This window comes from Indicator indicator, chromosome 10 (assembly GCF_027791375.1).
Source record: "Indicator indicator isolate 239-I01 chromosome 10, UM_Iind_1.1, whole genome shotgun sequence".
Taxonomy (NCBI): Eukaryota; Metazoa; Chordata; class Aves; order Piciformes; family Indicatoridae; genus Indicator; species Indicator indicator.
In genome coordinates, this window is record NC_072019.1 from 12,638,566 (window position 1) to 12,664,392 (window position 25,827).

Genomic DNA, 25,827 nt, shown 5'->3' on the forward strand with positions numbered 1-25,827 from the left:
CAGCAGTATTTTTATCTCCTCGTTTAAGGACATTGTTCGAGTAGGCTGCAGTTGCTCGAGTGCAAAGAGAGCAGCACAAAAGAGGTGGTGGTGTTCGCTAAGAACTTTGTTTTTGGTTTCTTTTTTTGTTTGCAACGCCTTGGCTATTAGCCTGTCATGCTAGAGAATTTGAATGTGTTTAGAAGCTTATATTTTTATCCCACTAAGGTATGGTAACTGTTGCTGGCTGAAAGAATGGCAAATAATGCGTTTTCTTGGGTATTTGAATTCTGTTGGGTGAATGGGTTGATACTTTTGTTAGCCAAAGAGAACAATATGGTACTATGCCAGATGCTCTGGACACTGATACTGGTATTGAAATACCAGAGGTTATTATCCGTCCATGACGTGTCTTGGTATTATTTTAAGTAGAGGGCCTGCATAATTAAATGGAAGGAGCTGGCAGGAAACCAGTGTAGAATTATGCTTTTTTTTTTCTTGTATTTTGAGTAGTTGGTCTCTGCTGATAGCTTTAAAAGGTCGACATAGTAATGGGCTTAGTGTAAGTGAAAGTGTGCAGTGCTTTATGCTTAAAACGGTCAAAAGCATGGGATAACGAGAAAATCATCTCTTTATCGTTTTGTCTTTTGATAAAAAATAACAAGTTCATGTTTGTCCCCTTTTGTGAAAGCTCAAATTACAACTACTTTGAAAGCATTTGAGATTAAAAGAAAAAGATCTTTGTTTCTGTAGGATTAGAATACAAATTAATAGGATCATAATTCTTTATTGGAAGGAGAACAAGAGAAAACAAAGGTTGAAGCTATGAGAGAAGGTGTGTAGTAAAGTAATGAAAGCGAGAAGGGGTTTTGCAAGGAGCTACAAGATAGTGAAATGTGAACCTCTGTCGAGAGCATAATGGATTACTGTTTCCACAGCTAATTCTTATTTTGTCAAATATAGATGTGTAGCTTTTCAACAACTTGTCTTTCCTACTCTGGGAGTAAGTTTAACTCTGACATAGATCAAAAGTTGTCTCGTTGGTAGTTGCTAGTTGCTGAGGTGTACATTTTTTAAAAATAGGTGGAAGAGATACACACTGGGAGTATCAGAGCTGGCCTCAGATATGGTTGTTTATGCTTCCTTGCATTAGGAGAGCAGGTGAAGTTTGAGAAGAGCAGCTGTAAAAGCTAAGTTGCAGTTCATTTCCTAGTAGAGAGTGGACTTCTGTAATCCATGAAGATAGATGTGAATACAGTACTAGAGACATCTAAAATGGATTTAAAACATATTTTGATCTCCTTAGGCTAGTTGCGGAGGACAAAGTGTAGAGGGAGGAAACGTGTAGCTAGAAGCCACTACGAATCTTTTCTTAATTTGTGGATTTACAGTGCTTTGTGACTGACTTCTAAGCTTGCTGCAGAGTTCGTTTCACCTTCTTCACAGGCCTTCCTTTCAGGAAATGGATGGGAAAGCGTGTCTTTGAGTAAAACACCAGGAGAAGGATTATAAACCACAGGTATTGATGGAAGGCCCTTGGGCAGCATAATACCCGTTACTGAAAGCATTGAAACTACCTGAATTTACTTTTTGAACAATTTAGATTTGAAGATGATGGTTTCTTCCTAGAAAGTATCATCTATATGTGGTCATGGAATCAAGAGACTTTATTTTCTCTGAGAGCGAGCTAATCATGAGAGCATTACTGATGAGTCTGGACTTATTCTCCAAGATCCCCAGTGAATGAAAAAATATTTTTGTATTTTAGATTTTTTTTCCTTTTTTTTTTTTGTGGTGTGCATATGAAGTTGTTGCTCTTAGACACTAACCTTCAAGAAGGAGATTTATCTTTGTGGGGTTTTGATCATCTCTGAAATCCTTTCTCTTCCCCTCCTTTTCCCCCAGTGCTAGTCAGCATGTTGTTTATCTCTTTCACTTCTTTGTCTCATGATTGTACTATATTCCCTTAGATATAGAATCATAAAATAGTTTTGCTTTGAAAAGACCTCTACGATTTAGTCCAACTGTTGCCCTACACCACCATGGCCATTAAACCTTGCCATGTCACAAAGTGCAATGTCTACATGTTCTTTGAACATCTCCAGGGAAAGTGATTGTGCCACATTTGTCTCAAAACAGTGTGTGACATACCAGGTCTGAATAGACAAGGTGATGTCTTTAATAGCCCTTAATAGCTCTTGAGGAGAGCTGCTGGCGTGTCAGAATGGCTTAAAAATAGAAAGAGAATTTCTGTGGAGGCAGGAATTCCCTCTTTCAGTATTTTAAAGACCACTGCAGTAGCACCATGGAAAGGCCATGTGCTTGAGATACTGTACTGGAGCACACACCTCACTCTCATCCCTTTGTGATTTGGAGAGACACTGCCCACCACTACCATAAGGGTATAAAAGGACCACAAATTCTGTGGTCAACATGTTTCAGTGAAGGCCTTGCTGGGATGGGGATGTACACCAGCCACTGAAGGCCTTGGACTATGCCTGTGAAAACGTCACTGGGTCCAAGGATTGGTCATAGCTTTATTTCTCTCTTAACTCTGTCTGTCTCTCTCACCCCTTGTAAGGTTTTGTTGCTGTTCTCTGCACAAGCTCCACCAACTCCATGTCTCTGTTTTAGTGAGGGGACCAAAACTGAGTACAGTATTGTAAGTGTGTACAGTACTGAGTACAGGAACATAATCTCTTCCCTACTCCTGCTGGCCATGCTATTCCTGATATAGGTCAGGATGCTGTTGGCCTTCTGCTGCCTCAGGTTCAGCTGGCTGTCAGCCAGTACCCCCAGATCCTTTCTTGCTGTGCAGCTTTTCATCCACTCTGCCCCAAGCCTGTATCATTGTATAAAGTGATTGTGACCCAAGTGCAGGACCTGGTGCTTATCCTTGTTAAACCTTGTACAACTGGCCTCAGCCCTTTAATCCTGCCTCTGCAGAGCCTTCCTACTTTTAACTGGTCAACATTCCCGTTACCTGATGTCATGGTTGTCTCCCTGATAATACCTTCTCCCTCTTCTCTTTGTGTATCAACACATGATCAATCCCAAACAAATGGCTCATATGGTACAGGAGACTGATTTACCCTATTTCCTTGTTTGTTAAATAGGTAGGGGAAAATGTTCATTCTGTAATGTTCTTTAATACTTCCACATTGCATATCAAATAGAATAAAAATATATTAATTATTGAGGGAGAATTTGAATAAAGAAAACCAAAATCACAAATGATATTGGTATTATGGACATAAGAATTTATTTATACTGGTGGCTACTTCTTTTTAATAGTATGAATTAACCTTATTAAGGACAGTGATACTTCACAGGACGGAAAGGTGGCTTGGGTTGGAAGAGATATCAGGAGGTCTGTCATACTGCTTAGTGTAGCATCATTCATGACGCTGGACCAGATGGCTTTATCCAGTCAGTCCTTGAAAACCAGCACTAATGGAGGCTGTACAACTATCCTGGTCCCCTGTTGCATTGCTGTATTGTCCTCATACCCATCAGAATGTCTCTTATTTCACTTCTGCTACTTCTTATTACCTTTTGTCCTTCTGCCACACACTGTGAAGAGACTCATTCCAGCTCATGAATTTTCTCATAGGAGTCAGCTGTTGTTCGGGCCTCCCTAAAGCCTTTTATTTTTCAGGTGGAATAAGCTTGATTTCCCTCAGCCTCCTCACATAGTGCAGGTTCTCTAGTCTGTGACTGTCTTGGCCCTCCACCCACTCATCTAGTTGGATGTCTTTCTTGCACTGGAAGAACCAAAACAGAATCCTAGATGCTGTTGTGAGTTCTGTGTAGAAGGAAATAGTCTCTTTTCCTTCAATCTTCTGGTGCTATTCTTGCTAACATAGCCAAGGATATCATTTGCCTATGCTCACAGGACATACTGCTGGTTCATGTGCTTTCTGCCTAACTCCTAGCCAATCTTGCAAAACTAAATTCTAACCAGTCTTAACCAGGAGGCTTTGTGGGACGTAGCTTTTGTCTCTGTATTTCATGAGATTCTGGTGGGCTGTTTCCTTCAACCTTGTGGAGGCTGAGGTAATTAACACCCATTCCTCTTCTCTCATCCACAAATTCTGCCAGTATTTTTAACACAGAATGTAATCAGTTTTGTCAGGACTTGGTTTATCCTTGGTAAATATATTTGTTCCTAGTCACCAAGTTAGTGTATGCAGAAATGTCTTCCAGGAAGATGTACTCCATGGCTTTTCTAGCCACCAAAGTGAGACTAACCAACCTGTGGTTCCTTGAGTTGAACTTTTGGCTCCTTCTGGAGGTAGGTGTAACATTCGCTATTCTCTATTCATTATACAGATTACCCCTGTTCTCCGTAACCTATGATAGTAAAGAACAGTCTTAGGAGGTCATCACAGTTACCTTGGTGCTCTTGAAAGCCACCTGTCTAGTCCTGTTTGCCTGCAGGACTCAACATTTGTTTAAACCTGCAGCAGGCCAATTCACAGCTCACTCAAGCAAGCAAGGCTTAACAAATCTATCTTGGGTAGAAGTTAATGTATTATTTAAAGCAAAAAAACCTTTGTCCTATCAATGATTTCAGGGCAGCCAGTCTACATCAGCTGCTCTTGTGAACAAGGTGAGAAATTGTAACTTGTTTACTGACAAGGTCTAACTAATCAACCATAATGCTACCCATCACACTCAGTGTGTAATTCTTTTACACAACTACTATCCCAATAGGGTGGATGGTTGGTGGTGTTGTTTTTCTAATCATTTGAAAGACCCTTACATTTTTGTGTATGATTTTTGCCTTGAAGTTGTCTGTCTAGTTAAACACTTCAAAGACTTCTCCAGTAATCACAATATTTTCATTAGTGTATGGGTTCATATGTGGGTTTGGGGGCGTGGGGTGGGATTGGAGTTGTTTTTTGTTTAGTAGCTCTATGCTTTCAAAAGTATATACATCAAATTACTTGACAATTGTAATAAGTCTGGCTTCTAAAAATAGAAAAGTGGTAATAAGAACTGAGTCCGTGCAGCCCATTCTGCTGATTTGAAGTTAGGGCTGTGAATCTTTTATTAAGACGTTTAGCCAAGAGATTAAGGGCAAGTGAGTTGTGTGGCGTCCTCTGCTGAAGGTTTTCAAGGGCTGACTGGCTAAAGCCACCTGCTCTGACCTCATGGCTGATGCTACACTGAGCAGGACTGGAGACCTCCTGAGATCTCTTCTAACCTCAAATTGTTCTATTATCCTAAACATCTGTAGAAGTTGAAAATGTTTTTGTGAATGTACTACTTAACCCTCAAACATTATTCTTTGCTTTTCTAGACTGAGAGATGACTAGGACTGTAGTCCCTTTATGCTTCTGTACAGTGGTGTGGCTTAGATTTTTACTTGTATCAATATCAAATAGTGCGAAGAGCTCAAAGTATATCGTAGATATTATGTGATATGGCACATTGGTAGCTCAATATTCATTTGGCTACCCATAAAAGGGTAGTCTATAATCAAGATTTGTACTGAACCCACTGCTTGAAAGAAATTCATTAATTTACTAATATAAATAGCCTGTTCACATATATTTGGAATAGTCATTGCTGCAGCAAAGTTGCCATTAGGAAAAGCAAAGTGAACTTTGGGTTTTGTTTGTTGTTGGTTTTGTTGGTTGGTTGTTTTTTTTTTTTTTTTTTTCTATCAGACTGATCCCAAGTTTATGTCTGGCTTAGGACAGAGGGAGTATCTTGTTAAGTTTGTCTTCTTGATCCAGTAGAATCTTTATTTGTAGGAGTGACGTATGGGTAACAGATAATGTTTGGCAGGAGATTTTATAAATGGCAAAGCAGCTGCAATTAACATGGTAAGAATCATGTTGTTAGGATGCAGCATCTCTCCAGCTACTAACAGAGGTCCTGGATACCAGTTGCAGGTTAGCAGCTCTGTTGGAAGTGTAGATTGGCTTGGTTATGCAGTGCTGGGTAAACCAGTTCAGAAGAGAGTGGATCTCGAAAAATTCATCTTCCTTTTCTGCTACCTTCTGACTGTGATTGCTTGCTGCTTACTTGGCTTGTCTAATCATTAGACATTTCTGGTCTGATTAGAAAGCTTAATGGGGAAGTCAGCTTGTAATTCTAGAGTGATGGGAGACAATGTAACTGCTGTATGGTACGGTAAGCCAAAACTGCCCTCAGATCTGTGTTTTGAGCACTTCCTAGACCTTTGTTCTCCCCTCTGTTCCCTGTGAGGTGTTCACTGTCCTGTTTTAAGGAGAGCAAAACAGACTGCTGGTATTTGACAAACCTTTTTCATAGTCCAGTTTTCTTTAAAGTTTAATACAAGTGTAGTTTGTAATTTCAGGCACAACAGTTGTGATTCATCAGCAGTAATGTCATGCTTTCAAACTTAAAGTGCCTCTAGCCATTTTAAGTTCTTTGACTAGATATGTCTTGTATGTGATACCATGTTTTTCCAGTTTTGAGGTGGATCTTTAACCTAAGTTGTTTTAGTAGGATGTTCTGTGTATGTGTGATTTTTAGTCTGAGTTCCATTCTCCGAAATCTGCTGGGCTTTTAAAATTCATCTTCCCTTCAGTGTGATTTATATTTACTGTGAATAAATTCTGTAAGTCATGCTTTTATGAGTTGTCTCAATGGATTAAGATTTCCAGTTTAACATGCTTTGGGCATGTACTTACTAAAATTTAGTTTTTGTAAGCTGATTTAAAAATACTATTGGTACTCATAGGGTAGCTATGCTCTGTTATTGTTGCAGTATTTGTGGATCAGGCACTCCTGAGAGAGACTCCCTGAAATTGCATGCATTGTCAAAGAAACTTTCTATAGTTCTGTTGTGTAGTCTGGCAGTGTCAGCTGAGGGAGTTTGTGTCCCAAGTTGCTTGCTAGCATTTGTTTTGCTGTGCTTACAAACCATTCTGTGAAAGAAATCAGTGAACTGAGATGGCTGAAAAAATAGCTGTGCGAAACGGAGTTTTTCTCAATAGGAGCAGTTTGATAGCAGATATGGAATGTGAATGACCTTAACCCGGTAGTGCTGCTGAGGAAAAAGATACTTGGAAACAAGACCAGAAGAGTGATCAGTCTTTTTATTCTTCCATCCTCCTCACATTTGCCTGGAACCTTCTCAATTTTTTGTTCTGTAAGATTGGAGATACAGGAGTCAGAGGCACCGAATGTTCATTGACATTTTCTAACCTCTAATAGATGAGGAAACATTACAAACAAAAAAAACCCTGAAAAAATGTAATTTCAACTTTGATAAAACAATGTTACCCATAGCAAGTTGTCATGGATCACAAACCAGAGTGATTCAGGTAGCTTACTTTCAGAATGAGTTTGTTTCTGTTAAAGATGAAGAGCTATCTCCTGCTGCTGCAGTGTATAAAAGAAGTTCATTAAGGAGGTGAGTAGAAGGTCCTCTGCCTATCTTGCTTGAGAAAACCTATGGTTACAATCTAGGCACCAAGGTGAAACATCAGTGAGCGCTTCCAGTACTTCAGAGAATCAGCTTCTCAGGAAATGGTCGAAGTGCACTTATTTTGAAGCATATCTCAACATGCAGACATGTTTTACTGACTTTACTCACTAACTTAAAGATTGTATGGGCATGTAAGTATGTTCTTAGCATTTTAAGTGCTTGAGTAAGAACACAGCCACAATGTAGTTAGTATTGAGTAAAGGATGTAAAGCCAGGGCACACTGGACATGCTGTATGACATGCAGTGTGGTTGAATTGTGCAACTTAAATGAAATAAAGTAGACTTTAATGTCAGATTTTTTTTTTTTTTCCCTGGAAAACAAGCTATCTGTTAGACATTTTGCAATGAGAAGTTCTTAAGATGATGGGGAAATTGGTATTTTCAATTTACTAAATTTGACGGTAGCTGTAAATGGCATTGTTGGAAGGTGTTATGGAGCTAACTGTAGGGAATACTTGAAAACAAGTTTCTGGAAAATGTGGAATCTTTAGTTTCCAAGTGGCAAGCTAGAAGCTACCCTCAGTTTTTATTTTCACTTAATTTCCAACAAATTTTATTTTAATTATAGGGGTGGCTTTTAGGTATTCCACTACAGCAAGAAAGATGACAAAATTAACTGTTTATGCATGTACTTGTTACGTTGGTCGTCATGGAATTTCTTGTTAGTTCTTGTGCAGCATTTCCAGAAGGCACTTCAGAGACATCTAATTTAAGTAGCCTATCCTAGTGGTTGCTAATTAAAGTCAACTTGTTAGAACAGTTGTTCTTCCTGCTTAATTACTATCAGAAACATTGAGGGAGTGATTCCCTGAAGTGGAACTTCTTAACCATGTGGAAAGCGACTGTTAAAGTAGTATCAGCCTATTGTGATAACTATCCCTCTTTTCAGTCTGTGTGTTAGATAAACTGTAAACTGCCACAGCAGGAGCTACTTATGAACTATTTAGTCATCACTTCAGCAGTGCTGTCTCTCACAGAGAGTTGTGTGGACAATGGAGAAGTGTCAGCTTTATTGGCTCAAACCTTTACTGTGTGTCATGATCCTTCAGTGTCTGAAGTAGCTATTGTGAATTCAGGCTGTTGTTTAAGTCAATATATAGACTCATTGAAGTGCTTTGTGCCAGAAAATGATGCACAAAATGTTATTGTTATAATTTGTGTAAAGTTATAGGATAAATTTCTATAGTTGAGAGAATGTCCTATAAGCTTGAATACTTTTTTTTTCCTAATACAAAACTAATTTAAAACAGTTTTTGAATGGGAATCCAAACTAGATTATATGTAATAAATTTTATCTTTGCTTATTCTGTACAAGATCTTTAAGTACTGGAAAAGAATAGCCATCATTCCTGCCTTTTAGCTACTTTCTCTGTTCTCTTAAACCAGATAAAAAGTTGGAAAGAAAATGTTTGAGCCTTGAAGAGTAATTTTGGCCAAAGGCTTGGTAAAATTTCAAGGTGCATTTGCTTTAGGTGCTTCAAACTACATATGGTAGCTTATGTCAATAAGTTGTTTAATATGTTGAATCAAGTTTATGGATGTTATTTGAAGTATCTGAATGCTTTAATAGTTTCTAATGATGAGTCTAATTACTGGCTGACAGCTGGTTATATACAGCCTGCTTTGATCATGCCTGAGACACAAGGGGAAAATGACAGTTCACTTTTCAGAAGCAGTGATGAAGGCTGTGAGAGATCTAGGGAATATTTGGGAGATGGAGTGCACTTGTAGAGTCATAGAATTGTTAGTGTTGGAAGGTACTTCAAGGGTGATCTAGTTCTGACACCCCCACCATGGGCAGGATCACCTCACACTAGATCAGGTTGCTCTGAGCCACATCCAGCCTGGCCTTAAAAACCTCCAGGGATGGCGCTTCTGCCATCTCCCTGGGCAACCTGTTCCAGTGTCTCGCCACCCTCACGGTGAAGAATTTCTTCCTGACATCCAATCTAAATCTACCCATTTGTAGTTTAGCTCCATTCCCCCTAGTCCTATAACTACCTGACATCCTGTTTTTGTTTTGGTGTTTGTATTTGGGATCAGGCAGGACTTAAAATGGTGACTCAGTTATGCATGAGGATGGCAGGGTTACTAGAATAAGGGAACACTTGTCTGGTCCATTATGGTTGCTCTTACTGTCATGTCATTGATTAGACTCATGCTGATTACAAATATGCTTGAAATGGCTAATTTTCTTGATTCTTGAACTGGTCAGTACAAAAAAATTTCTTGACTGCTCTAGAACAACTGCATTTTTGTGTATTTCTGATGTTTTAAGCTATTATAATTCAATTTTTTCATATTGAACATAAATAATAAACTTTTAGGGTGAAGGGATTCCTTTCCTTACCTAAGCTAGCTTGAGTGAGATGAAACTTTTCTTTCAATTGACCTTCCCATTTAACTCCATCTGTCCTTTGTGTTATAGTTACACGTACATTTGGTTTCTAAAGAGAAAATACATTTCAACGTAGGAATAATAACTGATTCATAGTCTCACATTCTGTTTATTACTTTTGAAGATTCTCATTTCCTGGTTCTAATTTATAATTTCTATATTTTGCTTCTTTACTCAGAATGTAGTGTTTGATATCTGAATTTACATAAACGTGTATTCACACTGTATATTTTGGAGTTCCAAGACAAAAAAATGATTCAAGCAATTAACAACTTTCAGTTTCATGCATGAAGATGGCACTGTCTTTTGTTTTTTTCCTTCTTTATTATTTTATCCTATGATTCTAACAGACAAGCAAACTTAATTTGTTTTAGAAATTTAACATGTAGAAATTCTTTCTATGCTGGAATCCCCTGTAGCTATGCTTAGTGCTAAAGCATGATGCTGTGGTTTTTTGGGGTTTGTTTTTGGTGGTGGTGGTGTTTCGTTTATGTAAGCGTGTGGTTGGTTTTTCATTTGTTTGTTTCTAATTTTTATTCTTTATTCGAACTGGTGAGTACTACATTAGTTGAGTATTACTCTCCCCACAGAAGCAGTGTAGTTGGAATAAACTTAGTACCTTTTTAATTTTCTTAGAATTTTAGAAAACTGTCAGCGACTGGAGTTAATGTTTTGAATAAGTGATTCTGTACTGAATCTTTCTGATGCTACTGGTGACTTCACAAAGAGCCTTTGAACTGGAAAACTTGTGTCTCCCCATACTCATGTACAGCAGTTGATTTTTATGGAAGATTTTTCAAATTTTGTAGACTCTTAGCAGAGGCAATGCTACTAAAGGTGCATGTCTGAATATATGACCAATTACCTTGAAATTGTGGAGCTACCTAAGTGAGTAATATTAATACTTAAAATATATGGTTTCTTACTTTAGCGTAGTTCTGATTACCTTTCTACAGAGACTCTACAGCACTGGGTAATTCACTGGTCCATAAGCGGTCTCCTTTACGCCGAAGCCATAAAACCTCAGCATCTCTGACCAAGCTGTCATTACGTGATGGACAGAAAACCAAAAAGCCACTGTGTAAATTTGAAGAAGGTCAGGATGTCCTAGCTAGATGGTCAGATGGCTTGTTTTATCTTGGAACTATCAAAAAGGTAAACAATTTTTAACTTTTTTAGAGTCTTGCAGTACCATGTGTTGGTTAAATCTTAAAGTATTGTTGTTTCACTTAATGTTAGGTATATTCTTCTGTTTATCTTTTTTACTCATGGCTTCCACTCTTTTTCAGATAAACAAACTGAAACAGAACTGCTTCATTATATTTGAAGACAGCTCCAAATCCTGGGTTCTCTGGAAGGACATACAAACAGGCAAGAACTTCAGTGAAGTAGTCATAGTTTGCTATTCTATTTGCTCACATTATTATATCTGATAAAATGATTGCATTATATTCTGGTATCCTGAACAGCAACCCAGGAATTACACAAATTAAAAACAAAACAAAACGCAACCACAAACAAAACCCCCCCCGAAAATCCCAGCAAGAAATACGAGATTCTTTTCACACAACTCTATCATTGCAGTTAATGTTTCCGTTTTGTTGTTTTTGTGTAACTGTTTGCATGGAGAGGAGAACACTTCCAAAAACCCTCATTTCAGTGGGGATAGACTGTAATACTCCCTCTTAACAGAAAACTCCAGGCCCTAATTTACAGCGAGTTTAACCTCCTTATGTTTTCAGTTGAAGCAACATGATATGGAAAGAAACCAAAGACTAGAAAACGCTAGGTTTGAATGGAGTTTTCACATATAAAAGTAACACCATAACTGTTGTACATTAACCATTAAAGATTTAGGAGTGTTCATGTGATAAAAATCCAGATAGGATTTGTTTATATGTAATTTTTAGCCTGTATTCTTTATTCAGTTATTTAATTATGATTGTTTATGTTAAGGAACCGTGTAGTAAGTAGCCAATATATAGCCCAGAAATATCCACTATCCTGATAGTTGTAGTTAAGAAGTTAGGCTCTGTAACTGTTTCTACAGTGCCTGGATCTGTAATTAAAATTACCAAGAAAGCCATAGATGTGGTAACCATTTGAACTGCAGATACAAGCTAAAAAGAATTTAAAAATCACCGTTTCATCTTTTGTCTAGGAGCCTCTGAAGGTGGGGAAATGGTCTGTACAATATGTCAGGAAGAGTATTCAGAAGCACCAAATGAAATGGTTATATGTGATAAATGTGGTCAAGGTAACTAGATATTTTTTCCCCTGTTACTGCATTTGAAAAGATTTTATTTTATTTTTTTTTAAGGACTGTATTTGCTGATTATGACCTGTGCCAGCATCCTGGCCTGCATCAGAAATAGTGTGGCCAGCAGGAGCAGGGAAGCCCCTGTACTCAGCACTGGTTAGACCATACCTTGAGTACTGTGTCCAGTTCTTGGCTCCTCAATTTAAGAAGGACTTTGAGATATTTGAATGTGTCCAGAGAAGGGCAATGAGGCTGGTGAGAGGTCTCGAGCACAAGCCCTATTAAGAAAGGTTGAGGGAGCTGGGGGTGTTTAGCCTGGAGAAGAGGAGGCTCAGAGGCGACCTTATTGTTCTCTATAACTACCTGAAAGGGGGTTGTAGACAAGTGGGGGTTGGTCTCTTCCCCCAGGCTGCCAGCAACAGAACAAGAGGACGCAGTCTCAAACTGTACCAGGGGAAGTTTAGGCTCAAGGTGAGAAGAAAGTTCTTCACAGAAAGAGTAATTGGCCAGTGGAATGGGTTGCCCAGGGAGGTGATGGAGTCACTGCCCTTGGAGGTGTCCAAAAAGATTGGATGTGATGCTGAGCCATGGTTTATTTGTCATGAGGTGTCAGATAATAAGTTGGACTTGATCTCTGAGGTCGTTGCAACCTGGTTGATTCTGTGACTGTTCAACTGTCTTAAATGTTATAGCTCTTAGTGGCTATTAAAACTCAGTGAATAGTGCTTATCCATTGTAAAGTGACTAACACCTGTTCTGTAAGTAACACTTTATTTTTTTTTCCGCTAAGAAAATTTAAAAGACTATTTTGAATGTGTTCCGTTTATTATTTGATGAAATTTTTGTCTCTTCCTGATAGATAATGCTTTATAGTTGTATTAAAATGATGTGTAATTATTTTGCTTGATAATTTTTTTATGCAGGATATCATCAACTGTGTCACACACCAAATATTGATTCCAGCGTGATTGATTCAGATGATAAATGGCTCTGTCGACAGTGTGTTTTTGCAACAACAACAAAGGTGTGTTTCTAGAAAAATACTTCTTATTACATCCCATTTTCCATGCATAGTTTGTTTTTTCAAATTGAAACAAACAAACTAAGCTGTTTTTTCCGTGTTTTCTTTAGTTAGCTTTGATCTGAATGTTTCATATGTTGGGAATTTATGCTTCTTTTAGAAACAGATGAGTTTTGGCTTTCAATTTTTTTAAAAATTTATATGCTACTATTAAAACAAATTGGGTGCAAGTGTTTTACTTGATTATAGACAAATCCTGGTAACTTGGAAATTAAAGAATTTTAAATTTTCAGAAGTATTACTGTTTGTGTCAACTCGTGTATTTGTTTTGGCCCAGAGGGGTGGTGCGCTTAAGAAAGGACCAAATGCCAAAGCACTGCAAGTCATGAAACAAACATTACCATATAATGCAACAGACCTTGAGTGGGATGCAGGGCATAAAACCAATGTCCAGCAGTGTTACTGCTATTGTGGAGGACCTGGAGAGTAAGTAAACAGATATATGGAAGAACTTTTCTCTGTAATGCAGCTGTAGCTGTTAGCCTTGATCCTGCAGGCTTAACTCTGAACTTGTTAGTTTCTGTTTCTATTGTGCGCACATATTAAACTCAACACAAAGCAGAATTTTAAATTTTGTGTATACACACACACATCATTATAATATCTCATAGGAAACATATTTTTCAGGACTTTTTTTGTTTGTTTTAATTTTATCATGTGACCATGACATAATCTCACAGTCCATTCCACAACAAGTACAAATATTTTTTTTCTGTATTGCTGTTGTTTTACGTGTTGAGATTCGATGGCGTTGTAATATCTTTTTGTGGTTCTAGGTAGTGTTTTTTTCTAACATGAACTCAGCTCTGTCAATAGTCACAAATAGAAATGTATGTAGAGTTTGCTTATTTTTGTTGGAATAGATGGCATCTAATTCTGTCATAAATTATTCCCTGGAGAGCAATTTTTGGTGGGGGAAAAATTCCCCCCCCCCCCCCCCCCCTTACAACATTAGTGTTCTGCTGGTTTGTTCTTGCAAGAAGAGGGCTTTTTAAGCAGGTGGAGATAAATACTCTGTTAGTTGCAGGAATGAGTCAATGAACAAAACAGCATTGAATATTTGAAGTCAAGGCAAATTGAGAGTTGCCCAAAACCATAAAGTTTTTGAATTGATACTTAGAGGACAGAACTTCGGCTTGCGGATTTTGAAGACTTGGGTGAACATCAGTTTCTGTTTTGCATGGTTCCTTCTCTGAAGAGAAAAACTGAAAAATAAAATTTAAGTGTGAACAGGTTCATTTTGGGGATTTAGGTATTTGAATTCTCAGAATAAATATTTGTGACAATGCAGCTGTGTTGTGCTTTGGAAAACAAGGAAGTTTATCTGGTATGTGAGAGCTTATATGAGATGACAAAATTCTAATCATGGAGAATTAGAAGGTGAATGTCAGAGGAAATCAAATTTTATTTTCTTAAATAATTTATAACTTAATCCTTTTACTAGACTATCTTGTTACTTTTTGTAGTCATGCTTTTCTAGCAATTCATTATTCAACTAAATGTTAGTGAAATATCCCTACAGATGTTTTGTTCTATAAACAGTAAAAAACAGCTTGTGTCAGAAGATCCCTTGTTATTTAATTTAAGTATAATGAAGAACAATGTTCAGTAACTACTTTTTTTAAAAATACATGTTTTTCTTTTTGTTGGTGAAGCTGGTATCTAAAGATGTTGCAGTGCTGCAAGTGTAAGCAGTGGTTTCATGAGGCGTGTGTGCAGTGCCTCCAAAAGCCAATGCTTTTTGGTGACAGGTAAGAAACTTAAGCTGTGCTTTTTGGTTGTCTTGTATTTTAAATGTGGAGGGGATCTCACATATGAGGTTTTGTCAAGGCATCTATAATACAAGAGCATTTTCTAAAAATGGAGCAAATTTTGCATAGAAAATAATATGCAATAAAGCATGTGTTCAGGTTCCAGGGAAATAGTTATTCACCTCAGTTTAATGAAAGAGGGGTGGGGTGATGTGTGATGGAGTGGTAACCAATGGATAGTTGAAATCACACTGTTGCTGACTTCACTGTGTGCAAAAGCCTGTAATACTGTATGTGCTGGCAGCTGAGAGACTGGAAGCTTTTATAGGTCCTCTAAAGTGGTTGGATAAGTGCTTTTGAGTTCTCATTATATAGGTGACTAATCTCTTGTGTGCAGACACCATGCTTCAGGATAGTCTGTCAGTATACATGTGCAGTACTCTAGTTTCCTGTACTAACAGTAGGGGGATTCTTGAGAAAGCTGGAAGAAGAGTTAGACTGAGGGGAACTCTGCACTTACTGTGTTCATTTGTGATGAGTTGTGACAAAGAGAAATGAGAAAATGTATTAATCCATGCTTTCTTTTTATGAGGAACTTCCGGGACTTCAGGTGAGAAAGAACTGGAGAAGGGAGTTGGAGTTCTTGTTACTTACTTATTCTTTTAGCTGTTGTGCTGGAATGCTTTTAGGAAGGAACTGAGTTAAGACTCAGGAATGCATGGGTCCTTTAAATGCATGCTTACACTGGGGCACGAATTTCTATATTGCAAGGAACGGAATGGGGAGATGACAGAGCATCTTCCCAGAGGTAGTCACAGATTGAGGGACTTTTTTCAGGGAATAGGTAACAGTGGTGCCAGGAGTCCCAGAAGGTAGTAGTGCAGAGTCTGATAAAGGAGGATGGAGGATTCTCAAATGTCATCTGGCTGGTGTTATAGCCAGCTTGGCTTTCATTTTTTGATAACTAGGGTGTTAAAACTTTGTGTGTGTATACAGATACCCACTGCCCAGAGACATGTACATGTATATATATGTTTTTAGGTTTTATACGTTCATTTGCTCAGTTTGCAGTTCTGGACCAGAATACCTCAAACGTTTACCCTTGAGATGGTAAGTATGATTTCCACTTTTTTGTTGGTTTGTTTTCTTTTTAAGGAGAACAGGTGTGAGTTGAATATAACCTCTGCTTTTCTTCTTGATACTTTGATTCTCCTTGCAAAAAATGAAATCCACTTGTTTATCTTGAGTGGTGTTCTGAGTTGTTCTTACTGTTTCTAGGAACAGGGACTTTGAAGGAAAGCTTCTCCTTAAACATAGAGATATATTGCAACTGTGTGGTCTTGGGGTTGTTCAGTAAAGTAACAGTAAACCACTCGCTTGTATATGAAGAGATTGAGATATCTGAACAAAATCTTTTTGCAGGTTTAAGATCCTGCCATTAGATAAACCAATTGTAGTGAGTATTACAGGATAGAATTTGATATGTTGTAATAGTGTTTGTTGAGACCTCAATGGGTGATTGTGGTGTGAAATCTTAGAACTCATGTTAGAAATTTATCTGATTTTGTTGTTATGTTGCTAACAAGTATACTGTAGAAATTACCTTAAGAATTCAAAATTGATACATAGAAGTATGAGTTCAGACTTAAACATCCCGTGGTTTAGACTATTTTTGGAGTTTAAAAGAACATCTTGACAATAAGCAGAGGCAGAAATGCAGAAGGAATCAGTTGAGGAGAAGTGACAGGAGACTGCATAATGTTTTTTCCTGGACTGAGTGCTCTAAATGGTGTTTTGTGTTCCTCTATATTGTGCTATTCTCTACTACGTTATTTCACAGAAAATCAATGGGAAGAAAAAGACTTTATTTTTTTGCTTTTAAACTAAAATATTTCTGAATTCTAGGGTAGATATAGCACATCTATGCCTTTACAACCTAAGTGTTATTCATAAGAAGAAATACTTTGATTCGGAGCTTGAACTCATGGCCTACATTAATGAAAACTGGGATAGATTGCATCCTGGTGAGGTAAGTAATTGGACTACTTTTTGGTTTTCTTCACAGTGTGACTTAAGAATTGTTTTATTCTGGATACATCTGCTATTGTCCAATAATGAGCTAATCTTTAACGTCCTTGCAGAAATAAAATGCTTTTAAAACGGCGTGTGTTTTTCTGAGCTGTAAAATTTCTCTGGTGATTCATGTAACTATTTGCATGGCAACTTATGTTTGAAGTTCTTTGATGTTTTCATGTGAATGGACCAGGAAATCTACATGTAGAGCAAAATACACATTGTATTGTATGTGAAGACATTTTCCAAGTCTCTAAAGTGTAACACAACAAATTACAGTACACAAACATTTCCTTTCATCCCTCCTCCATGCATGGAGGTAATCAGTTTGTGTCTATGGATAAGGATTGTTTTGATCCTTTTTCAGTCAGATTTCTGTGACTTGTCAAGACATCTTGTCTTTTGTTCACTACTATGGTAGCTGTTCTTCCAGCTGTTTGGTTTACTGAGCATTTACCTTAACATTAAGGAAATCTGTTTCACCAAGCAGATTGATTTTATAGGTAGGTATGAAGTGTAGATATTTGTTTCTACAAAATTCATGTGTAAATTCAGATTGGCATACTGCCAGTCAAGTATGCACTCCTTTGTGTGTGAAAATCATTTAGCCTTTTGTTGTTTGGGTGATGTTTTGTTAATACAGGTGGCATTATAATGGGTTTGAAATTTTCTTATGACTGCATCTTACTCCTTCCAGTTAAGGTTGAAGACTGCATTTTTGAATGGTTAGATGTTGAATCAAATCATAAAAACTATATTGAGAAAATCTTCAAGACTGTATTCTGAAAAGATTCTCAATATCTCACTAGATTGGGGAAAAATTTCTTGAAAAATTTGAGGCACATATATTTTACTAGTATGGTTAATGTAATTTCTTTATTAAACAGGAGTTAGTCACAGAAAAAAAAATCTGCCAGACAATGGTTTCAGTGGTTTTGTAATTCTTAACTTGCCACTGGTAGAAATAACTTTTTTTTCTTTCTCTGGCTGCTTATAATTGACTAAGAGGAAAAGCTTTTTAGCAATAGGTAGGATGGGAGTAAATGGTGAAATTATCAGACCTCCTAAGCTGCTAATGTTTAGCATGTTATTTAGGATGCAGTAAATTACATGGCAGTGTTTCTATAGTTAAGTGCTAAATTGTTGCAAGACCTCTGGATAGCTATAGATTGTACTGATTGCATATGATGAAGATAAAACAATTGTTACTTTTTATGGTTAAAATGGAGTGAATGCTTCCCTTAACTTCAGTAGTTGGGTACATTGAATCTTGCCCAAAATTGTGTTCGTAAGGTGGTTTTTTTTTTTATGAATATATTTACTCTTTTTACTTGTTTGCACACTTAATCCTTTGAGCGTTTACATCTGTCCTATTTGGTCAGAATTGTATTCTCTAAAAAATAATTGAAGGTTGGGTTTCTTGAGCTGGAAATTCTATACGGTTTGCTTTGCAGTATTCATACGAATAGTGAAACTTACAGGCTTTGACTCTGTAAAGATAAATTTACTGCAGAGCCAATTGGATATCGGTTCTGGAACACTTTGACATGGCTGCCAGAAATACGGTAGCTTCACTGGAATTTTAAGTAGTTGTCTAAATAAAAATAATCTTATTTTAAATTCTGTTACATGAATGTTGTATTCACTTTATGGTCACCACCATATTTATTCTGCTTCATGTCTCTAATTTCTAAGTCTGAAATTTTTCAGAGGGAAGTTTCCGTATTTTGATAGCTTTATGGAGACCAGATGTTTCAGGCTTTGGTGCAACAAGGGAGGTTGGAGTAGGTCTTAGCCAAAGGGGTATGAACTTTGGTTGTGTGGTTTTTTTGGTGTGTTTTTTTTTTTTTTTTTTAATTCTCTTAACTTTTCTGGGCCCCTCTCATGTTTTGTATCATGTTGAATAATATTGGCAAAAATGGCTGTTGTGTGCTGTGGCAGGATTTTGGTTAAAATGATCACCAATAACATTGAAGGTTTTGTCAGTGTAGTTGTCTTCTGCTTGCAGTCCCAATTGATTCAGGAGTACATAAAGCCTCAGAAGAATTCTTGTATCACTCCTAGGAGGCCAAGTTAGTACTATGTTCTTTAAGTAGCTTTGAAAAAGCTTTGATCACTTTTCCTTGTACTTCTCAAGTGAAACTTGGATTCTTTGGCTAAAATGTGAATTCTGTGGATGCAAAGCATGGAGTATATGGGATAGTGATTAATATCCTTTGGGTCTAGATACTTCCCACAGGTAGTACTTCACATCCAAATCTGTAGTTAACAGTAACTCCAAGTAACTGGACTCTTTATTACTAAAGAATTCAACAGGTTAAATGATTTCTTAATACTTCACAGCTGGCAGATACACCAAAATCTGAAAGATATGAGCATGTACTGGAGGCATTAAATGATTACAAGACCATGTAAGTTTTTGATACTTCTTGTTTTTAAATTTTGTTTACCTAATCAGTCTGATGCAGATTATAGTTCTCAGTCTCCTTTGCTCAGTCCATCTGGTAATTGCTTTGGCTGCAGATAACACTGAGTTTTTGAATACTATTTGAATTTCAAACTATAACATTACAGAGCTATTTCAGTGAAACCCAGATCATGAGAAGACACATTTTAATTTCCATCCTCTTACTACGTCACATTCTGTATTTGAGTGAGGATTGCATTAGGGGAAAGTGGGTTATAAAATAGCATTAGAATCAATATATGAATTTGTGTAGTTTTGCATGTACAATGTTATTTTAAAAGTTGATTACCTTGGGGTCAGAATGTTTACACTTAATTTAAAATCATCTAGGTTTATGTCTGGAAAAGAAATAAAGAAAAAGAAACATTTGTTTGGCTTGAGAATTCGTGTTCCTCCTGTGCCACCGAATGCTGCTTTAAAGGCTGAGAAAGAACCAGAAGGAACTTCTCATGAGTTCAAAATTAAAGGCAGAAAATCGTCTAAGCCGTCAATTCCTGATGTGAGGTAAAATAACCCACTCATTCAAGCAATGTTGTGGCTACTTAGAGTGTATTTTTTGGTGCTTACAAAAAAGGCCTTTTCATTATAAAATGTATTTTATAAAATAGTTGGGAAGGTGGACTATTTGTGACAAGGCCTTTGAATGCATTTGATTAACTTTCTCACAGATTCCTAAAAATAAGCTAAAAAAACCCTCAACAACAAAAAAGCCCTAAAACACAACTTGGAATTTATCAGAGCACTAGAAAATAACTTTGCTGTCATTTGGGAAACAATCTCTTGCCTTTCTGGAGCTCCTATGCATAGGATTATAAATAGGAAGTATGATGTGAAATTGTAACATATTAGTAAATGTCTCATCTATTTTACCCAGTGTGATCATACAAATAAAACATTTAACACTTGTTTGTTCCTCTTAAACATTAGGGAATCAATAGTGTCACTAGCAAGATCTTGTATCTGCTTATGTTATTCTGGAGACAAAATTCATAGCTTCATACCTGGCAATTCTCGTTTACCAGAATAATCTTAAGTGCAGTGTTTTAGCAGTAACCATCTAATTGTGTATTGATTGCCATATTCAATGAAAATTCTCTTCAATAATACAGACCAAAATATAAATTTTTTTCTAGGGAATTAAGTAATGGTATAGAAAGAAAGGGGAAAAAAAAATCAGTAGGTCGTCCACCTGGTCCCTATACAAGAAAAACGATTCGCAAAACTCCAGAGTCGTCTCCTCTGGTAAGGTTTTGGATATATAGATTTATTTTAATGCACATTCTCTTTTCCCCCTCAACCCTGCCATCGCTTTCCAACTGGATGATAGTTTTTGAAGAAAAATGTAACTAGTTAATCTAAATCATGATGTTCCCCTGTTTACCCTCAAACAAAATTGATACAGCAATTAAAACTGAAGTACTCCTTTGTTTGTTTGTTTTTTTTCCTTTTAGGATAATGAACCACTTCCGGTAATGGAGAACCCAGCCTTGGAATTACCCTGCTGTGTTGGGTAAGTTAAAAAAAATGCTTTACAGGGTTGTTGGTTTCTATTACAATACCATGACATTTATCTGTTTGCTTCTAAAATATCAGCTCTGTTTTTAATATAAGATTATTTTCATTACATGGCAACCCTGCTGTCTTGCATATCAGGAAATCTGATGGAACTGCACATTCATCCAATACCTCAGATGTGGAATCCACAGGTGCTGCCAGTATGAAAGAAACTACCTCATCTAGTATTTCCAGACATTATAGGTAACTATTCAATTACTGTAACTGCTATAGAGGTTAATATTTTAATTAAATGTATTAATTTTAATAAAACTTTCTGAAAGGAGGGATAGGAAATAGCTGGTTCAGCAGTAATTCACCTGTAATAAAGGGAAGTTGTGGGGATCCTGTAAGAGATATCTTGCCAATGCATGACGTGTCATGTTCTAAGTCTAGTTTTTTAAAATGTGAGGTTCTGCTGTACTTCCAGTCAGTTCGGAACTTTTTGGCTAACTTCTGTGGAATCTAGTCCAGGTAGGTCCAAAGAAATTAATCTCAAAAAATTAATGAGGATAGATACCTGGATAACAGAGAGAATCAAACCAGCTACCCATACTTAAAAGAAAGAAGACAACTTTCTGATCGTCTGTGGTGTAGTCAGTCACAGGTAGTGATGTGGGGTTTTTTGGTTTTCTTGGGGTGGTGTGCTTGTTTTGTTGGCTGTTGGGGTTTCTTGTTGTTCTTGTGTGTTGGTTTGTGGGGTTTTGTTTGTTTGGTTTTGGGTTTTGTTTTGTTCGTTTTTCCTTTAGGTTGAACCGTTAGCAAAACAAAGGTAGAAAATAAGGCAGGAGGATGGCTTAAGATGAAGCAGGTGTAGTAGAAGTGAAATGCAATTGCCATCTTCATAGCTAGCTATCTATAGGCTCCAAGTGCTTTTATCAGTGAAGAATAGAATGTATGGTATGGATAATATGTTTTGATATGAGTTGTGTGGAAATAATTAATGATAAAGCATGCATTTTCAAAAGTTTCTTGGAGTTAATACTGGGTGTTCTTTTTTAATAGTTTATCTGATTCGAGAAAAAGGACTCGTACAGGAAGAACTTGGCCTGCTGCAATACCACACTTGAGGAGAAGAGGTCGCTTTCCACGAAAAGCACTCCAGACTCAAAATTCAGAAATTGTAAAAGATGACGAGAACAAGGAAGATTACCAGTATGATGAACTCAATACAGAGATACTTAACAACTTAGCAGATCAGGAGTTACAGCTTAATCACCTAAAGAACTCAATTACTAGCTATTTTGGTGCAGCAGGTAGAATAGCTTGTGGGGAAAAATACCGTGTTTTGGCTCGTCGGGTGACACTTGATGGAAAGGTGCAGTATCTGGTGGAGTGGGAAGGAGCAACTGCATCCTGATTGTAGGACTGAACATTATGTTCACTGCACTGTCATCTGTAAGTACAGTTCCATGCAGAGCCACAAGAGAAACGTGTCTTTTAAATGTGTTTCTAAAAACAAAACCCGTTTAGCCTTAACATGTAATTGTTATCATTACAGCTCTTGTTATAAAGACTTATCTTTTTAAAATCTGATCTGAAACTTAAATTTCTAATCTGAACGCTGTTAGATTGTTTTAGGTTGGGATATTTTGCGTTACAATTGCTTAAAAATGTGCATGGTGTTTTTAAAAAAAAAAAGATGCATTTTCTAGAGAACATTCCATGGATACAGTTATTGTGATTTAGAGAATATACTATGTAGATAGCACAAATCTTTGAAAATTTTGGTTTTGTTTTCTTACCCAAATGTTTGCAGAAATGTATTTCTATTTCAATACCTTCTAGATTTCATAAGTGCAGTGTATATAATGCCTACTGAAGACTGTAAAATACTGAAGTTTTCTTTCAAACAAAGTGTAAAAGAAAAAAAAAAAAAGACAAAATATATTGAGTCTGTAAATTGCTCTGTGACCAGACTTCATTGTCGTCTTAATATATTCTTTGTGTGTGTGTGCTCATGTGTGTGCATATATACATGTGTATTTATGCACACATATACTTGTGTGTGTATATATGTGTGTGGTTGTGACCTATGCAATACAGATTATGGGATTCAGCAGTTTGAGAATACATCCCATAATTCTTTTTTCAGGAATAGTTGCCAGTATTTACACAACAGCATTTCTTCTCAGGCTTATTGGATGCTGTTGCTTTCTACATATACTAAAGAGAAGTGTCAAATCAGTGCAGCATATTCTGGCAATGGGTGCAGTCATTGATGTTCATAAGCTCTAGGTAATATATTCTGTTATTTTCCATGTGAATTAACTGTTACAAAAAAATGAAGAATCCAAACATTTTGAAATTAACTCTCCAATTGTAAATTTTGTCCCAATTATAAACTAAGCTGAACAGGATACACACACAAGATTCCTACATATCTGTTTTACTAAATATAGTCTGAACAAAATGTGTTATTGCACAGGGTCAACAAACAGTTTGTTGCCATTTGAAGTAACATTACTGATTTTATTGCAACATTACCTCTTTTGTTTTTATAAAATGTATTGAGTTCTAAGTTTATAAGTTTATCTTACTTGTTTAAAAAAAAAAAAAAGGTAAAAAAAGTCTCTTGCCAGTATTAGATGGTTTTTTTGTCTGCTACTTTTGAGGGAGTTTTAGCCAAAGAGTAAACAGAAGAATACTTTTACTTTGGTGGTTAGTCACTGTACTGCATGAAGTTACTTTTCTCACATGCTTACAGGTTACCATAGAATTTAAATTTATGTAGCACTTGAAAATGACAGAGTTGCTTAAAGAGTACTGCCTGGGTTAGTACTTTATTCCATTACATGATTATTTGATTTTTTTTCTGCTCATCTGGAAAAGATGATTTTTTTTTTTTTTTCACTCCTGTCACCTTATAGCCAAAGGAAGCAGAGAAAGCTTTTTGTCCTCGCTTGGCTTATGGCTAGCTGGGTAATTTTAGCTTTATAAAACTGCTAATTATAACTGCCACTTCTGTTTACCTTCACTAAAATGTGTGGGGGTTTTTTCTCACACCCTCAGCTATTAATTTAATGTTGCCTTGCCTATAGCTGCAATATTTTGATAACACAGCAAGTTCATGTTAATTTTTGAATGTTTATATCTTGGGATAATGCAAAATGTAAAACCCTTTGTAACCTTACTCACACCATCTGTATCTGTCTTTGTTTTACTTTATCCAAATCCTTTAATTCTAACTGAACACCAGCAGTATATTTCATAAAAAGTTTCAGTTTAATATTAATGTTGGAATGTACTTGGGGACTCTAGTTGGGATGGAAATATTTGTCAAATTTAAGCTGTCCATAGACATAACTATTGTGAATGTTGTTTCATTTTATTTTATGGTGGTTGACTTGACTCTGATGTTCAGTTTGTATTTTTGGAATTGCTTTTCTTTCTTAGAATTAAAAGACCAACATTAAATGTGTGTATTTTTTGAGAGAGAAGAATGAGTTTTGATTCTATGTTCTTGTGAAGTACATAATTGGTGGCATTCTCCCACGCATTGTTTCTCTGTAACTTTCCTGCTAACTGTCCTGCGCATAAGACACCAACAAGTGTTCCAGCTGTGCTTGAGGGATGCTTTTGTTTCAAGGTGTTGTGTACTGGAAAAATAATGCAATAAGGCTCCTGAAGATACAGCTAGACTACTAATTAAAGCACACCTAAAAATGCCTTTTTCTCACTTTTTTATGAATTTCATAGTGTGTAGTAATGAAGCATCTAAAGGAAAAATTCAATTGTTTCTGTACCTAATGATTTGATTTAGTCTTGGTATGACTTGATCATTGTATGTATGCATGTGTGTAAATACTTGTAATTAAGCTTTATTGTGGTCACTGATTTAGACACATTTCTATATGTATGAGATTTAATATTTTTCCATTATATATTTGTATTACAGTAATATTTGGGTAGGTGAAGTCTCTCTTGAGGTCATTCTAAAAATTAATGTTCACCACATGAGCAAGACAGTGAAGAAATAATTGCATGTGTCTGATCAGAATTGTGAAGTAATCTTCATAGCAAACTACTTCTCAAATCATTGTTTTAAAAAAAAAAACTTCAAGAGGAATTTTGAATAAAAACTATACTTTTCCATGCATAGCAGTGAGGCACTTTGAGTGAGATTGCAAATGAATTCTGCAAAAATTCAGTGTGATGTGAAATGAAAGGCAATATTTTGATTTAACATGAAGACACAAATAGATCAAAAAGCTGAAGACAATGCTATCTTGTTTTCTAGGACTGGGGTGGGGGAATAACTAGATGAACAGAACGTTCATGTCTTTAGAGCATCCTACTAAAGCCATCTTTAGTGGTATATTTCAAAAGGAAATTGGTGAATTGAGATGCAGCATCCCAAAACTGAGCAATAATCAAGAGACAGAGCAATAGTCAAAACACAGTGGTGAACTGAACAGGAGCATCAGCTGTGAGCAGGGGGAAGAGGATGAATTCTCGAAATGAATGCAGGTAATACTTTCAGGCTTGAAATTGTTACTTCTCCAGTTCCTTTGCGTCTGCCTGAAGGAAAAGTAGTGCTGTAGTTAGGGTATGATGGCAGAAAAATGTATTTTCTGGAAATAGTGAGTTGTTGCATCAGTGCAGAACTTAAGGTGTTGGCTAAATATTGATGTGTGTGGGGGGTCAGGTCCACTGAGATCCTAATTTAGTCAGAATGTGAGGAAAAATCATCTGAGTTGTCAACTTAAGGTTTGTAGAAAAGTTGATTTCTCTACAGGTGAGTGAAGAAGGCTGCTTTGGAGTCCCTGAAGAAAGTTGAAAAGGGAATGACTAT

The 25,827-nt window shown here is 36.7% G+C and overlaps 1 protein-coding gene across 2 annotated transcripts; it reads left to right on the forward strand.

Moving 5' to 3' along the window:
* Positions 1-12,012: 12,012 nt before the first annotated feature.
* MTF2 (metal response element binding transcription factor 2) lies at positions 12,013-22,392 on the forward strand. Of its 2 annotated transcripts, XM_054384213.1 has the most exons (12): positions 12,013-12,103; positions 13,030-13,130; positions 13,465-13,613; positions 14,843-14,938; positions 15,980-16,048; positions 16,844-16,967; positions 19,355-19,422; positions 19,809-19,982; positions 20,612-20,720; positions 20,930-20,988; positions 21,132-21,236; positions 22,038-22,392. In XM_054384213.1, exons 1-12 carry the CDS (start codon positions 12,028-12,030, stop codon positions 22,390-22,392), a joined length of 1,485 nt encoding a protein of 494 aa, XP_054240188.1. In that variant the 5' UTR covers positions 12,013-12,027. The 2 variants fall into 2 exon arrangements, with proteins under 2 accessions (XP_054240188.1, XP_054240189.1); XM_054384214.1 differs by lacking the exon at positions 19,809-19,982 and having other exon boundaries at positions 12,020-12,103.
* The last annotated feature ends 3,435 nt before the right edge of the window (positions 22,393-25,827 follow it).